Source organism: Pyxicephalus adspersus, chromosome 5 (assembly GCF_032062135.1).
Source record: "Pyxicephalus adspersus chromosome 5, UCB_Pads_2.0, whole genome shotgun sequence".
Taxonomy (NCBI): domain Eukaryota; kingdom Metazoa; phylum Chordata; class Amphibia; order Anura; family Pyxicephalidae; genus Pyxicephalus; species Pyxicephalus adspersus.
Genome location: NC_092862.1, coordinates 131,125,752 through 131,142,567, shown reverse-complemented (window position 1 = coordinate 131,142,567; position 16,816 = coordinate 131,125,752). Strand labels below are relative to the sequence as shown.

General features: G+C 40.5%; 1 protein-coding gene across 1 annotated transcript in view; it reads right to left on the bottom strand.

Annotated features, from left to right (window-relative positions):
* Positions 1–15,356, bottom strand: part of PIP4K2A (phosphatidylinositol-5-phosphate 4-kinase type 2 alpha) — a gene marked incomplete in the record, with an annotated part of 77,510 nt that extends 62,154 nt beyond the window's left edge. The window contains 2 exon segments of the mRNA XM_072412735.1: positions 14,087–15,063; positions 15,217–15,356. Of these exon segments, the coding sequence (XP_072268836.1) occupies positions 14,087–14,227 (141 nt within the window).
* Between the last annotated feature and the right edge of the window lie 1,460 nt (positions 15,357–16,816).

Sequence of the window (16,816 nt, the reverse complement as noted above, 5' to 3'; positions counted from 1 at the left end):
AACAGATTACCCAGTGCTTTACAAAGTCCATAGTCACTATCTGTCCTTAGGAGGGGCTTACAATTTAATGTCCCTAACACATTCATATGACATTAGCACAGTCTAAGGTCATTAACCCTAACAGCATGTTTTTGGAATGTGGGAGAAAAACGGAGTACCTGGAGGAAACCCACACAAATACGAGGCTGAGATTCGAACCTGGGACCCAGGGCTGCAAAGGCCATAGTGCTAACCACTGAGCCACCGTGTTGCCCCACTTGATTCTGATTTGGGGTCACAGTCGGTGTGCTTAGGAATCTCTTTCCTGCATTATAAACAGGTCAGCAAAACAGGGTTCTCGAATCACCAACAAAAGAGAGTTGTCAAGTGCTTGTCCAGGAGATGCCACTAAAGTGTCAGTGAGATACTGCCAAGAAAGTTAGTCTTGCAAGTCTGGATACTAAAAGGACCTATTATACCCAGAGAACATGGAGCAACAGCAACTGTCTGAGAGATCAGACAGAGTTGTGCAACAAATAGCCAAAATGCTGAAACAGCTTCCTTATTGCTGGAATATTCCCTGTGTTACCCTATATTCCTGATAAATATACATGGGCCAGAAACCCTACAATGCACTTTGGCAAGTCCTTAAAAGATCTTTGATTATAACAATATGTTTTCAGTTTCAACTTTTGAAACGGGTAAAATGCTCCCAGCAGTAAAAATGACCATACATTTCCAGGATCACCTTTTTCCAAACTCCTACTAAACTGATCTGGATTAAGGAGGAAAATAAAATAATAAACATGGCAACATGCCAAAACTGGGCAAATCCCTGAGCACAACCTATGGTTCTCATACTATAAAGGCCACGTCTAAAAACTTTGCTAAAACATGATCGGTGAGGGACTCATTCTAGAGGGAAGTGCTCCATTACATAAAAAAATCACATTTTTTAAGCCTTTTATAGGTTACAAAAAAGAAAAAAATATAGCTGCAAAACAAATAATTAAAATTAGACATTTAATTCCTTTCTAAAAAAAAGCCCCCTTAGGACCCAGTCAAACTTCTGCAACCTTTCTTTGTTGCAATGTGTTTCTAATGAGATTTTCATGCAATGCCATTAATTTCTCTTTAAAATAAATTGCTGCAAATTTAACCAAAAATATGAAATGCAGAATTGTTTTTTTTTTCAATACAGTGCAAATGCAAAATGCAAATATGAGCTGTGCTGCTTTTATGTTCTTACAGAAAGAGATGTTTTTTCAGTAAGTGCACAGGCATCAAGTGACAGATAAAAAGTTTGATAAGAAGAAAACTTTTTATAATGTACCTTTGGCCAAAGTTAACAAAACCATACTAAACTGTATAGATGTGCATTCCCATAGAGCCCCAACGGAATCCTAAAACTAGAAAGGTGTGATGTTATACAAATAGTGACCAGCTCCTGTAATTATGGCTTTTAGAATGATGGTGCTGGCTGCTCTTTAAAAGAGAAGACTGGGCCACATGAGCACCAACAAATAAATGTTTTACCACCAAACAGACTGTCGCCCCTGTAACTTTAAAGCTTTAAGCCATGGTTGTGCCCACGGGATGGGTATTGGTATGGATTCTGATTGGCTGCAATAAACAATGAAAACACTTTATTACACTTTTATTAACACTTTCCCTCAATTCATATAAATCTCAGTGACCTTTATCACATATAAAGTATATAAAATTACCATTTTTTTGGGAATCATTAGAATAGGTATCAATATATTTTTTGCTATCTGTATCCTGCTGTTGAAATTTCTCCTTGTTTTCCATCTTGGAGATACACCACAAACTTAGAGAAACATCTTCCCATAGAATGATGACTGTCTCTTAACCCTTAACTGCGACATTTGTACTCATTAAAAGAGTTCACCTCTTGCTTTTCAGAAATTGTCACCTGGAACAAGAGAGGGATGAGCACCAATACAAACTTGGCAGATGGTTTCAAAACTATTCAAAACTTTAAAAAATGCCTTGGCGAACACAGTAAAATACAAAAGTCAAACCTAACAAATGTCAATCTAGGACACTGATGAAAGAATGATATGAAAACCATTTCCTTCCCCCAAGAGTGCTGTAGGCCTTATAACATCCTGCTTTGTGCATATCATACCACTGCCGTGCAAATACTGCCCTTATTTCCTTACTACGAATGGTGATACAAAACCTAACCTTACAATTATGCCAGGGTAAAATAGCCCTGGGCCACCAGATCCACGCAAAATACGTTAAATGGAAATTTATAATGGGACTACTTGTCATCGAAAGAGGGATTCTGATTGGATGCTATGGCTGTTTCATTTTGCACTCTGTAGCCTCCACTTTTTTTAGTATTGAAGCCTGACTGTTTAAGAAAAGACCTTTGGCCTCCAGCAATTACCTTTTCATGTTCCACTGGAAGGTCAGCAGATCTTACAGGTTTGCTGGAGGTAACAGAACTTTCTGTTGCTGCAAGGCAGAAGGTCAAGAGAAAGATTTATAAGGCTGACCCCAGTCTCTGGTCTGTTTGGACATATTTAAGCAATGTAAGTGAACGCTTGTCAATATCATTTCAGTACAACCCGCAAAATGATAAAAATCTATTTTGCTTGCTTAAATTTCTCCTCCTAGCTGATGTTTCCAGACATCACCAACAAGCCATAGACAGGCGTGTGTGTTCTTTGTTTGTTCACAGGTTGTGCATTCCCAAACAGTTCTATGCAAACTGCACTTGGATGAGGTGAAATGCAGGTCAAAGTAGAGGTCAATTGCAGGTTAAATTCATCCATCAATTAATTCTGAATGAGTTTAGAAACATCTCTAAATGATGCCAAACGGCTGCCAATAACAAAATTTAAGGTGGAAAACCTGTGCCTAGGCAGGGATTTTTTTGCAGAAAAGGGCAGATGGTGTCTCTTCTACAATAAGCATTATTCTCTGACTGATTGCTCGCTTCATCTGTTAAAAATCGCTGCAATGTGAATGCATATTGGTTGTTGGGATGATGGCTGAAAATGGTGCACTGTTGTCACCATCAGAAAACCCATCCTGAAAAATGCACTGGCTGCAAATAGAATGAAAGAGATTAAAAAAAAAAAAAAAAAAAAAAAAAAAAAAAAAAATTTTTTCAGTTAGTTGCTTTAGCAAAATAAAATTATATTTTGCTTGCTTAAATTTCTCCTCCTAGCTGATGTTTCCAGACATCACCAACAAGCCATAGACAGGCGTGTGTGTTCTTTGTTTGTTCACAGGTTGTGCATTCCCAAACAGTTCTATGCAAACTGCACTTGGATGAGGTGAAATGCAGGTCAAAGTAGAGGTCAATTGCAGGTTAAATTCATCCATCAATTAATTCTGAATGAGTTTAGAAACATCTCTAAATGATGCCAAACGGCTGCCAATAACAAAATTTAAGGTGGAAAACCTGTGCCTAGGCAGGGATTTTTTTGCAGAAAAGGGCAGATGGTGTCTCTTCTACAATAAGCATTATTCTCTGACTGATTGCTCGCTTCATCTGTTAAAAATCGCTGCAATGTGAATGCATATTGGTTGTTGGGATGATGGCTGAAAATGGTGCACTGTTGAACATACAAGAAGCACTAACGTGAAAAAAGCTTATGCTGCGTGTTAATATAAAGAAAAAAAAAAAAAAAAAAAAAAAACTAAAGAAGGAAAAACTTTTTTCAGTTAGTTGCTTTAGCAAAATAAAATTATTTCAGTTTGCGTTTACATTTAAATTACCACTTTTTGTTTTCCATTTTAGGTTTAAGTAGATGCTTCTCTTTTTGACAAACAATTGAAATTTTGTTTTTCTGTGGTACCAAAACCACATCTATAAATCGACAATTAAGACACTGATCTGCTTGAGAGATAAACAAGAGGAAGCAAACACAAAAGGAAGGAGGACATTTTAAAAAAGATGCGGCTTAAGGTGAAACATGAAGAAAAAAAAAAGTCACCACCCAAACAGCAATTGGGGGACTGAGGTGCCGGCATGCTAAGCAGCTCATTAATGCTCCCCATATGTCAAAAAAAGTCAGCCACAAACTGATCGTTTCCTCCCCACTCTAAGCCTGCATACACACGTCAGATTATTCTCATCCGATTATTGTTTCAGGGCTAGTATTGGACTAGAATCTGGTGTGTGTACAGTGCTTGTCCGATGTCGTTCATGGATCCATCCTGGCGGATCCATGAACTACAAATGACTGCAACACAAGTGTAGGGGAGATAGCGCAGCAGGGTGCCGCTCACTCGTTCTCCCCCCTCCCCTGTCCATAGCGCAGAACGGTGCTGTACGTACAGCGCTCAGTCATACATCTTTCAGTGTTTTGTCGTTGGAAAGGTGTGAAAGATCATTTCCTTGTGAAAGATCATTTCCAAGGATAAAAGTCTAACGTGTGTACACAGCCTAACATGTTTGCTCAAAAATAGGCTTAGTTTTTTTTTAGTTTTTGATTGGACCAGCCAAGTTACTGTCTGAACCCAATTTTATCTTCACTTCCTATCCCAGAGACACAGCATCAAGACATGAAAAGTGCAAAATATCACCGATCCAGGATGGCAGCCATCAGTAAAGCCTAATTTACCTAATTTTTTGAAGGTTTCAAAGGGATTTGAAAAATTTAAATATATTCTGAAATAAAGTTGTGTTCATTTTTGGGATTTGAACACAAGAAGCATCCAAACTAAAATGTCACTGTTGCCGCCACGGCTCGCCCCACATAGGAAGAGACACGGAAAGCGCTTTGCTCCATCTCGCACCAGTTCTGGTGTCAGTACATTGGTGAAAAAAATCAATGCATGATAAGAATTGAGAGTTACCAAACCATCTGAATAGCAAATATCCAAAACACAATACATGGAAATGCCTATTAAAATGGCTTTTGTAAGCTTAAGTTGCTAAAGAAATGTTTAAATGTACCACATACTCTACAGTTATCTAGAAATATTGATTTTTTTTAAAAAACCTGCTTGTCGATTTTTCTAAAATTTTTGAAAAAAATAGTAAAATCTATAATAGTAATATATAGTAGAAAAGTAAATCACTAATCTAAATGGGACATCAACTTTATTCTATACTTAAAGAAGTGCATCATACACATTATTTGCTCTCCCATTTTAGGAAAAATGACTTGTCATTAATAGTTTCAGCAGCATCCTAATATAAAGCAGAACAATATATTACAATGTTCTTGGCGCACAACCCAGCACTTTTCAGTAACCACCCGGCTGTTTTTGGGTGGTTATTGAAGAGTTGGATCACAATACAGGGGCTGCCAACCAGCTAGAAAATATTTCTGGGTTAAACATTGTATTAGGATTGACAAATTGTGAGCAGGCAGATTGTTCATTGCTAACTGGATGGCCAATGGGCCTGATTTATTAAAGCTCTCAAAGACTGAAGCAGATAGACTATCATGTGAGAACCTTGGTGAGCCAGCAAACCTGGAAGGGATCTGGTCCTGGACTGAACACATTTCCCAAATAGCAAATGATTTTAAGAAATCCATTCCAGGTTTTCTGAATCACCCAGGTTTGTCCATGATAGTCTATCTTCTCCAGATTTAGAGAGCTTTAATAAATCAGGTCCAATGTCTCTTCTGAAATAAAACATACACGATGTTCCCAAGCTTTTCTGAAATGTAAACCAGCGTAGCCCCAACTGCTGGGAATAAATTAAAATGTGTGACCTCAATCCAGCCTGGGCAATTAAGATAGCCAAAGACTCAAACCCAGAAGAAGATTGGGGGAAGATAGTGGCACCAATGGCGGAGCGAAGAGTGGTAAGCGCTCTTTTAAGAAATTGCTAGCAGGCAGGTGACTTTATTCACTTGTCCCTTTTTCAATAAAGAACCTGCCTGCTCTCAATTTCTTGGTTTTAATGTTTAGTTCCACATTAAACCAAGGATTCTTGGGGACAGGAACAGAAATTAAAAAGAAAACAAGAAATGAATTTAGCAAGAACAGTGGTAATAGGATCTATCTGTGGCACAGCACCATGCCCTTGGGAATTAATACAAACTTTTTAGTTAAAGCGTACCTAAATTCAACATTCTCACTTTACATAAAAGGGTGGACAACCCTTATATGTAAAGTGAAAATGTTATTCCTCTTATTTTTTTTTTTAAGTGCAACACTTTTTTTTTTTGGGTGTAGCATTCCCAGACTGAATGGGTGCTCCTTCTACTCATGCCCTAATATCGAACATGCACAGAAGGGGCATACTTTCTATTACTGGAAAGAGATGCCGATCTCACGCAAGAGCAGTGGGATGGGCTCTCTTTTTTTACCCTTTTACAGTGGGCTACGTCACCCGATCTCGGACCTGTGCAGTGAAAAGAAGACGAAGGAAGAAGCAAGCAAAGAATAAAGAACGCGGTGCCCAGGGCTTCTTCAGCGTCAGGAAAAAAGGAATTCCAGGACAACGCGGGACTAGATCACAGGAAGGATTGGCGCCATCAAGGGACCAGCAGGGTTAAAGGTAAAAGTAATCATTTTGTTTTCAGTTTAGTTCTGCTTTAAATTAGATCTGGCGTTCCCGAATTTTATACAATTGAAGATTCCCAAAGGTCTCCATATCTCATTTTCCAAACTTTTGAAATGATCACTATCACCAGTCCTATTAGGTAGCAGTTCAACTTCAAAATATGTTAACTTAGGCTGGGTATACACATGCAATAAAAAAATACCAAACTACTGTAGGATGCATGAACGAGCGCTGTACATACAGTACCATTCTGCTATATGAAGAGGGGAGGGGGAGAATGAGGGAGCGGCACCCCACTGCATGCTCTCCCGATCGTTGAGCCTCTGTGGATCTGCCAGGACGGACAATGGACGCTGTACGCACGCTAGATTCTCGTCCGATATCAGCCCCGATTCAGTTATCAGACGAGAATCATCTGATGTGTGTACGTAGCCTTACAATTCTAGAAATATAAATAATTTCAATTCAGAATTAATTTAATGGAACTTTATATATCCAAATATAATATTTGGCAAATATTTAAATAATATATTATGATGCAACCTGCTTTTGTGTCTGTATTTCATACTCATATATAATTTAACCCCAAATGCATAACCTGACACAGTGAACCTTTTGGCCATTGTAGAAGCCCAATCATCCAGAGTGTCTGGGTCAGCGTGTAAACTGGAGAATCGTCCAACGATTGTATTACAGTACATCGCTGGTGTCACCTGCAAACATGGGAAGATGCAATGTGTATTCCTATACGCTGCATCATTTATAAATAGTAACATTAATTGTCCCATGTGCAAACCTCAGAGAACACTGCCTAAAACTTTAGACCAATCCAAGCATGAAACTTTCAATTATATTTCTATACACGGGGTGTTCTGCAATTCACAGTAGGGCGAGAAAAAAAAATAATATAAGCGTCATGGCCACAGCCACCTGCAAGCAGCGATCATATTTCTTTTAATTCACTAATCAGATTAAAATGACACCGGTTACACTCCAGGAATCAGGAGAAGGCAGGAAAAGAACATGCACTCCTATTATATTTGTGTGAAAGGAGATACAGCATAGCGTTAAAGTTGCAAATGAAATAATTTTGTGCAGCAAGATTGACAAAGGATGAGATACATAGCAGAGTTTTACATGAACTATGTATCTACATTTTTGTTTCAGGACAGCAAGTACCTGAATTTGACTTGGTACAGTACAGTAGATCTCACACTGGGTCAAGGATGAGCAGCACTAAAGCCAATCAGGTGTACTGCATATGCACATGTGTCGACAAAGAACGATGCAATGCTACAGAAGAGCAGGGGCAAAAGTCAACAGACATTATTTGTTTGAAGTGCGATTTGCATTCCTATACAAGAACCCAAATCTTCCTTGAAGCAAGTATGAAGGAGGTCAACGACAGGTCAAATGCTTCCTTCAATTTCTGCGTGAATTTTGATACATCTCAAACTAATGTCAATAATATAAAAACAGAAGAGAATCTCTAGAAAAAAAGGATACTGCAAAACTACACAACATTTGTAATTCTTGTATTTTATATTAAAAATAAGAAAACTGTAATTAAGAAAAAAAAAATAAAAAAAAAAAAAAAACTGTCCTGAATGTCATGAGCAATAAAAGACATAGGCTATATTCAGACTGGTAGTAAGGTTGCAGTGCAGTTATCGCTAATGCTACTTACGCACGTCAGATGATTCTCGCCTGATAGTCGTCTCAGGGCTGATATCGGATGAGAATCTGGCATGTGTACAGCGCTTGTCGTTCATAGATCCGTCCTGGCGGACCCACGAATGATTGGAATGAAAGTGAAGAGGAAAGAGCTCAGCGGGGGGGTACTGCACTGTCGTTCTCCCCCCTCCATAGAGCAGAAAGGTTCTTGTACAGCGCTTGGTTATGAATTGTTCAGTCTTTTTTCATTGGAAAGGATCTTTCACAACAATTATTGCACGTGTGTATGCAGCATTACTTCTGCCAGTAACCTTACCCATGGCAGCCCCATAGAGAATGAATAGGGGTGACAGGGACTGGATCAGTACCACTCACTGCTGCCTTCCTTTTCAGATGCTGGTTCTTCAAGAGCCGGTGTTGCACTGCAAGAAGTCCGCAAGGTGCCAGCCCCCAGGAGCTGTGCATGATCATATGATCTCACTGCAGGACTGAAGCTGTCCATCACCATTTAGTGTAAACCACTAAATATGTTGGCCTTTATATCGACAGTATATGGGGGATATACATCATTCTAGAACGTGCTTTTAGTTTACTATTCCTTTATCAGACAAACCCTGCCGCATGTATGCATGGAAAATCAAAAGTATAAATCAAGAAATGCCAAGGGTAGCACTGCTATTACTTGCATGGTTGTATTTTAGAAAAGGGGCTCACAGTACACACATTCAATTATATTCACACACTTTACATTTTGGTCACCTATTTGTTTTTGTAGCACTAATAATGTATTAGGTGTTGTGGGTTTTCTTTACTGTGGCAGGGATCCTACATGATATGCTAACGTGATGAAAGCTGAGGACCTATATTGGTCAAATTTTCCTATCTACCAAACACACGGTAAAAAGTGAATATTTACTCAGTGGTAATTCTATTTGAAGTTACAGTCTATTACATTCACTGTCTACCCTAGGTGGTCCTAGTAAATGAAAGAACCAATGTTGAAACGTATCAATCACAAAACCCTCAAGTGCTATTACCATAGAGGTAAGTTCCCCCAAAAGCTTTTCATATCAGAGAAAATTTAAATTCCAAAAAAAAACGCTGCATGCCTTTAAGGTTCTTAATGCAGTTTTCCACTGACTTTTACACTATGATGAAACAGCCCTTGTTTAAAAATTTACATTACTAAATTTTTTAATTAAAAACACAGCTTGAATGAAAATCTCTTTTGTGATGCACCCCAAGAGTGACATTATATTAAAATGGTGTGACATTTGTGATAACGGCTAAAGTGGTAATAAGAGTCGCTGTTGAAAATGGACATTTAGATTACGTACAAACGTGCAATGGTTGTTGTGTGATAATCAGCTCCAGGCTAATTTCGAATGAGAATCTGGTGTGTATAAAGTGCTCGCCGTCCTGGCAGATCCACAGATAACAAACGATTGTAATAGAAGTGAAGAGAGAGCGCAGCAGGGTGCCGCTCGGTGGTTCTCCATCTCCTCTCTATAGAGCAAAATGGCTCTGTATGTACAGCGCTTATTCATGCATCGTGCAGTCTTTGTCGTTAGAATGGATTATGAAAGATCCTTTCCAACAACAATTCTTGCACATGTTTATGCAGCCTTAGAAGGAAGGGTCCTCTCTCTGGCAAAACTGCCAAAAAAAGGAAAGAAAAGTGGTGATAACTATCTGCAGGACAGACAGGCACAGGAGAGCCAAATCATCCTAGAGGAGACAGAACCCTCATACTATTACATCCAAAACCAATAACTTTGTGTACATATCAACACTATACAATCCTGTTCTTATTCATGTAGCCAGCTCCAATCTCCTTGGGCTTCTATTACAACCAGAATACAGTTCTAGCTGTCCTTTTCTAAAGTTAATAGCTACTTGGTGCTCTTCCCTATCCTTGCTGTACCAATAGATAACATACAAAGTCATCCAACTGTTAAGAATTATCTCCCCCAAATAAACACATTACCATATGCATGTCTAACTGGGTACAGACACCTCCATCCCGGGGCTCATCCCTCAGGGAAATGTTAGTTATTGGCCAGATGATCCACGCCAGCTAATAAATTCCACCCCTCCCTGGGGATGACTGTCGTTTGTATCCCCAGATCTGATCTGCATATACCCCACAGACATCCTAATAATTAGGTCAGGAGAAATCAGCCACAAAACCTATAAAAGAAAAAAAAACTGCAGATATATTTCAAACTGATTTTAGTTACTCATACATGAAAGAGAACTGCATTCACCTTATGTTTCAAAGACTCCGGTGCAGAGATCCCCCCACTCCAATTACCAAATCCTTTTCTCACTATTTTTGTTAAAATGAAAGGGGGGTAAAGTACTGTAATTTCATCATACTTTGATCTTCTTTTTATATAGCATATTTTGTAAATAAAAATTATGGGGAGGCAGACTCCCCCATGAAAGGGCTGCTTAGGGAGGACAAACTTTGACTGAGCAAATCAGGATTGGAGAATATAGCAAAACTAATAAGCGTTTAAGGCAGCTCTATTATAACAGTCATTGTAAAAAGATGCAACGTGGCACCCTAAAGGAAACATAAATAAAATGGAGACTGTTATTATTGTTCTATGATGCTAAGAATGTTTGTTGCTTGGCTGTCATTTTGACCCAACAACATCATACCTTTTGAGCCATCAACCAATTGAAAGCATGCAGGTAAGAACTTTGTCACCTCTTCCACTTTTAGTTTTGCATACTTTGCATACTTGTTTTAGTCTGCATCACAGACTAAAAATAATAAAGCCGCTGTGTCTATGAATATTGCTGAAGTCGACGTTATAGGTGCTGGCTCCTACTCTGTCAGCATTTTAACTTTAAGGTAGTCAGAACCTGCAGAGGGCTACACCTGTCCTCTCTCCAAGTGCTTTGACTAAGACCTGGTGTTTGGCCACATGGGCATCATATGCTGGATTGCAGGGAGGCAGAGGTCAAATTACCACCTTATGGTGTCATTGTTGTTTTAAATGTCATTTGCAACTTTGTGGCAGCTACAGTTATCTGGTTATTTTATTTGCAGATTTTTAGCTGTCTAGTTTTCTGTTCCACCTCACTGGCACAAGATTATCTTTACTGAATTCAAGATGACAATGATGGCGATTCCATACCATGCTACAATTGCTTACAAAAATCAAATCGGTCGATTTAGCAAACTTTACTTTATCGAGAAAACATGGTGCACATTTATTTTATTTTGTCCGTTGTGATGAACTGACAGCCAGTTTTAATGAATGGACTGTCATAGAACAATGCACATTAACTCTTGTGGCAGGCCAGCTTGTTATGAATAGGCCCTCAGGAAATAGATTCTGTAAGTCAGTGTTTCTCAAAAAGGGTTCCAAGAACTTTGTGCCTTTTATTTCATTTTAACTTACACCAGTGATCTTTTTGGCTATCTGTAAGGGTGACATTCTTCCCACTGCCTACCAGACTAATGTACTTTGAGCTGTGCATATAATAATTTTAGTAGGGGTACCTTGAAGACCTGAAAGTTATTTCAAGCGGTTCCCCATGTAAAAAGGTCAAGAAATACTGCTGTAAGTCCTACAGAATTGCATACAAGACATGGCCTTTAAATCACCTGCTGGCTCCCAATTTTCCACTTTAATTTTAAGATCCACACATTGCTTTTTAAACCCAAAATCCAACATCCATAAACACCTATAAGTGTCTTTGATTTGACGACCTAACTCAAGACATATAATGACTATACCTGAACTAAAAAGAACATTATAATGGCTGAGATCTTCTAAGGAGGGTGGCAATATACTACTTTACAGCTTTACTGAAAGCCAACAGCCACACAAACATTGCTGCTGTATATACAGATAGGAGAGGAAGCACTGTCTATCTTTTAGGCTGAGACAGAAGTGAAAGTTTATATATTTCCTAAAATTATCTGCAGTACTGTGTGATAGAAGTGTGAGGTTTGACGTAGATACTAAACTTGCTAAAACCTTTAGATATAACCAGGCCAGTGCAAATTGCTCTTCATAAAAGTTAGCACTAACACTTGCAGCTTAATCAAAGCTGAACGCCAGCCATACGTTTACCTCTGCACAGTGATAGTGGTTGCTCTCCTGTACTGAAATTGCTTACACATTCTGCATTAGAATCTGCAGCAAGTCAGAGTCTTTTATTTCCTAACTAGAGGACACTCAGCATCATCTATCTCTTATACCTCCCCTTTACTTTCTATGGCCAATGCATTGGATATCAGCGGCTCAACATAACCAAGTTGTCGGTACACAGAGCAGTCTACGTGCAAAGGGAGCCTTCCTAGGAATGGCCAATTCTTTGCACTGAGATTTATCCCTCAGAACATTTCTGATATTGGTATTCTGGATTGCTTTAATCAAGGAAGGGGGCTCTTAAGCGAAGAACTGAGGCAGGGTGCAGTAATATTATCAGGAGGCTATGTACAGCACCCTGGCAGCATTAATGCTGTCAATGGATCTAAAATAAGGTAAGTAATGAAATCAGAAAGGTTTTCTCATAAATAAGGTTATCAGTATTTTGATGGGGGGCAGATAGCTGATGACCCATAACATAAGCATATTAAGATCTTACATAGGACAATGGTGGAAGAGGAAGAGGTGGAGGAAGTGTTTTCTCAGACCCCTTTTAGCTGGACGAACCACCGGGCCCTTTTCAGTAACCACCCGGCTGATGGTCTGGTGAGGCTTCCACCCACCAGGTATAAAAAAAATTGTGGCTGAACACGGAGAGGAACGCTCATTACATGGCTAGACTGGAAGCCGATTGCTTGCTATGAGTTCAATCACTTTGCACGTTTTCCCTACCTGTGAAGGGATGCTTAACTTTGAATGATGCTATACACCTATCTGTAAAAGACATCAGAGACAGGGGCACACACCACGCCATGGCTGGCAAAACCTAACCCACATTTCAGGAAGCCCATCAGAAAACCTACCAGCAAAATGGACACTCAGCTTTTTCAATGCAAAGATCAACTGGCAATGTTGTAACTCCTAGTTACCAATCAGAAATTGTTTTTCATTGTCCTCACTGCTCCAAGCTGGTAAAAGGCAATCTGTAACAGCCCCCTTGGCTTATTATATTTTGATGCCAGCGAATTTGCAGCTCCACTGTACTACAACAGGTCAAAACTTCTGACTTTCTGATAGTCTTAGTGTAGGCACGTCCCCATCAAACATCTTATAATGCATTGTTGCCATTTAGGATGCCTATGAAGACTGGTATTAAGGATTTCACAGAGATTGCACTTCTAAATGGAAGCATTTGGCCTACTCTGGAGTCATATTTTCGGAAGCCGCAGGTGCCAGCTGTCCTGCCACCACAGGGTCACTTTAAATGTGACCAGCTAGGTTAAACATTGCACATTGTTCCTCATTGCAATGACTTATTAAATAAACCATTTACAATAAAATTGGTGATTTATAAAGGGATAAAGTTGAGCGCAGACCACAGGACATCAGAAAATAAAAATATGGCCAAATACAGAAAATAAATTACCTTCTAACCTGATTAGCCATTCCCACGATTGATGAAAAAAGCTTTGACCATATCACACTCTACATGGGGTAAAACAAAGAAATGATCTTGATTGTAAGGGCACAAAAAACTTGGTAGCCCATGCCAGGCAACTGGCAACCATTGCTTTGGCTACTGTTATCATAATGGGCAAATAGTTGCTTTGGGTTACTGCACTTTGTATACCATCGCTTCAATAATTAGGGTTACAATGCATCATTTGATGCCATGATAGCAGGCTGTAAAATGAGCCTGGGTCCCATTTGTACTTGGATGTCCTGTCACCAGCTGGGACAAGCAGGCAGCCAGGAAGACAAACAAGACAAGGGGACAGGGGACCCATCCATCAATCCCGACAGCCTTCCTTACCGAATGATTGACTCCCCACATCAGGACACTGAGCAGCGGATCACTTGCCCGGAACAGCTTGACTTTCTGAGCCACAAAATGTTTCTTCTTAGTCTTGGTCTTGCTAGCCAAAGTGGACGCAATGTTGCTTGCCGCTGCCATGTTCGGCACCTCCAAAATATCCAAGCGGACCTGTCTTGAAGAATAGTCAGCCACTTAATAGTCAGGCAATAACCCTCACAGCCCAAAATGTCTCATCTAGTCCCAAAAGCTCTAAAACATCCAAGTGGACCTATCACCAAAAACGCCACCCACAGTCCCAAGAAAAAAGCTCCAAAATATCCAAGTGGACCTGTCTTTATAAACGTCAAAGGCAAGCAAGTAGCTGCAGAGCCCAATGCTCCAAAATATCAAAGAGGACCTGTCTTTATAAATGAGAAAGGCAAGCAAGGATCTGCAGAGCCCAATGTTTCATCTAGGCCAAAATATCCAAGTGGACCTGTCTTTATAAACGTCAAAGGCGAGCGAGGATCTGCAGAGGCCAAAGCTCCAAAATATCCAAGTGGACCTGTCTTTATAAACGTCAAAGGCGAGCGAGGATCTGCAGAGGCCAAAGCTCCAAAATATCCAAGTGGACCTGTCTTTGAGAACGTCAAAGGATCTGCAGAGTCCAATGTCTCATTGAAAGCGATGCAAAGTTTTTGCTGTGGTGAAGAGGAAAGGGCAAAGCAGTCCCAGGCAGGCAGATTTTTTTTAATATTTGTAGATCCAGCCCAGAAAGGAAGGACTCTTCATGGAGAGATGTCTCATCTGTAGGCGTTTCCCTCTAATCTCCTTTCTCCCACATCCACTAACAGATCTGGCCCCCTTCTTGTCTTGCTGTGATGCCAGGCGATGGGTTTGATTGAATGCACCTCCCTCCTTGCTTGGCTTCTATCCATCCATGTCCTCTGCGCTGGGTGACAGCAAGACTGATGCTGCAGCAGCTGCTGTGCTTGCTGCAAAACACAGACACATAGGTTGCTGCTGATGATTGCCCAGCCCGGCTATTACACCCACATACACTCACTGATCTCCCCTCCTACTGCAGCCTCAGCCCTCCCTGCACACATGCAACTCATGCAATCCAGTCCCTGGCCAGCCAATCTCACCAGAAGTCTTCTTATTCTGTGCTAATGCTCCCTTGTTAGGCTTAGCCTCCTGCCCCCGTTGCTGCGTCTGCATGAGCTGTTGGTTGCATCTTCCCAGCGTTTCCGGCCGCTTGCAGCCCGTCTGACTGACAGCGCTGGAGGAGGAGAAAGGAGGGGCGGCCGGGCCCGGCCTTTTTTTTTTTCTGCACGGCAAGGCGCTGTAGCGCAGGGTTTCTTGGTTTCATCAGCCAGTGCCCTGGGCAGCATACGTGCGGGAGGGCGTAAAAAAAAACGTTTTTTTCTTCCTTTTTTTTATTACTTAACTTCATGTTTAGATTATTAGCTGACTTTTAAAAAAGAGGAATGGGGAATGTTTCGGTATGGCTCATTTGATTTTTGTGATGGTAAAGGGTAAGCTGCTTTGACAGACATGGAAATGACAGTGACAGCTATTATTATTAATATTAAACTGGATTTATAAAGCGCCAACATATTACGCAGCGCTGTACATTAAATAGGGGATGCAAATGACAGACAGATACAGAGAGTGATCTGGGAGGAGAAGAGGACCCTGCCCCGAAGAGCTTACAATTTAGGAGTTATTCTAGTAATCTGTTTTAGCCTTTTTTTCTATTCAAAGGAGGTGTCATGCCTTTCACATCAAAATGGGCAGCTCCAGTGTGTCGTTGGGCATCCGGGGTGTTGCTAAGGGGGATCCAGGGCGTTGCTAAGGGCCCTGGTGGTCTTGACAACAGATAGTGGACAGAGCCACAAATGGCCATACCCATTAATGTATGTGAGCCCTGGTACAGAGCTCCCAGAACACCCATTATAGTACTCAATGTTCACTCTTATAGTGCCCCGTTTCTAGCGTTCTCAGTATACCCCATAATAGAACTCCTTTTTAAAGTACCCTTAGTGTTCCCCTTTAAGATGCCCTTTTTATTAAGTTCCCAGTGCCTTCAATTCAAGTTCCACCTTCAGTTAGTGTCCCCCATGGGATGTGCCCCAAACCCACCTAAAGTACTGTGTTCCCCCTTATAATGTCCTCTGATATAGTGTCCTCAATGTACCCTCCTTATACAGCTCCCTGATAAAGTAACCCGTGTTTCCCATTATTTGGCCCCCAGTGCCTCCATGTATAGTTCCACCTGGTATAGTGTCCTTAGTATCCCTTCCTTTAGAGCCCCGCTGTTATATTCCCTTCAGTATTCCCAACTATGGTGCCCCTTGTTAAAATGCCTTCTCTTATTGTGCCCTCAGATAATGTCCCCTCTTTTTGTACTTCTAGTTATTATCCATCAGTGTTTTCCCTATAGTGCCCCCCAGTTAGTGTCCTCCCGTTTTGGTGCTCTCAGTATATTGCCCTACAGAGCCCCCTGATATAGTACCATGTTACAGTGCCCTAAGTGTCCCCCTTTTTAGTGTGCCCTCAACTAGTGTCCCTTCTTATAGTGCCCTAGTTCGTGTCTCCCTCTTTGTATCCCTTCTATAGTACCCTCAGTAAGTCCCCTTATTGTGCCCTCAGAGTCCCCTTTTTTACTACAGTTCTCCTTATAGTGCCCATTTTAGTACCCCCTTATTGTGCCCTCATTTAGTGTCCCCTCTTATTGTGCCCCCA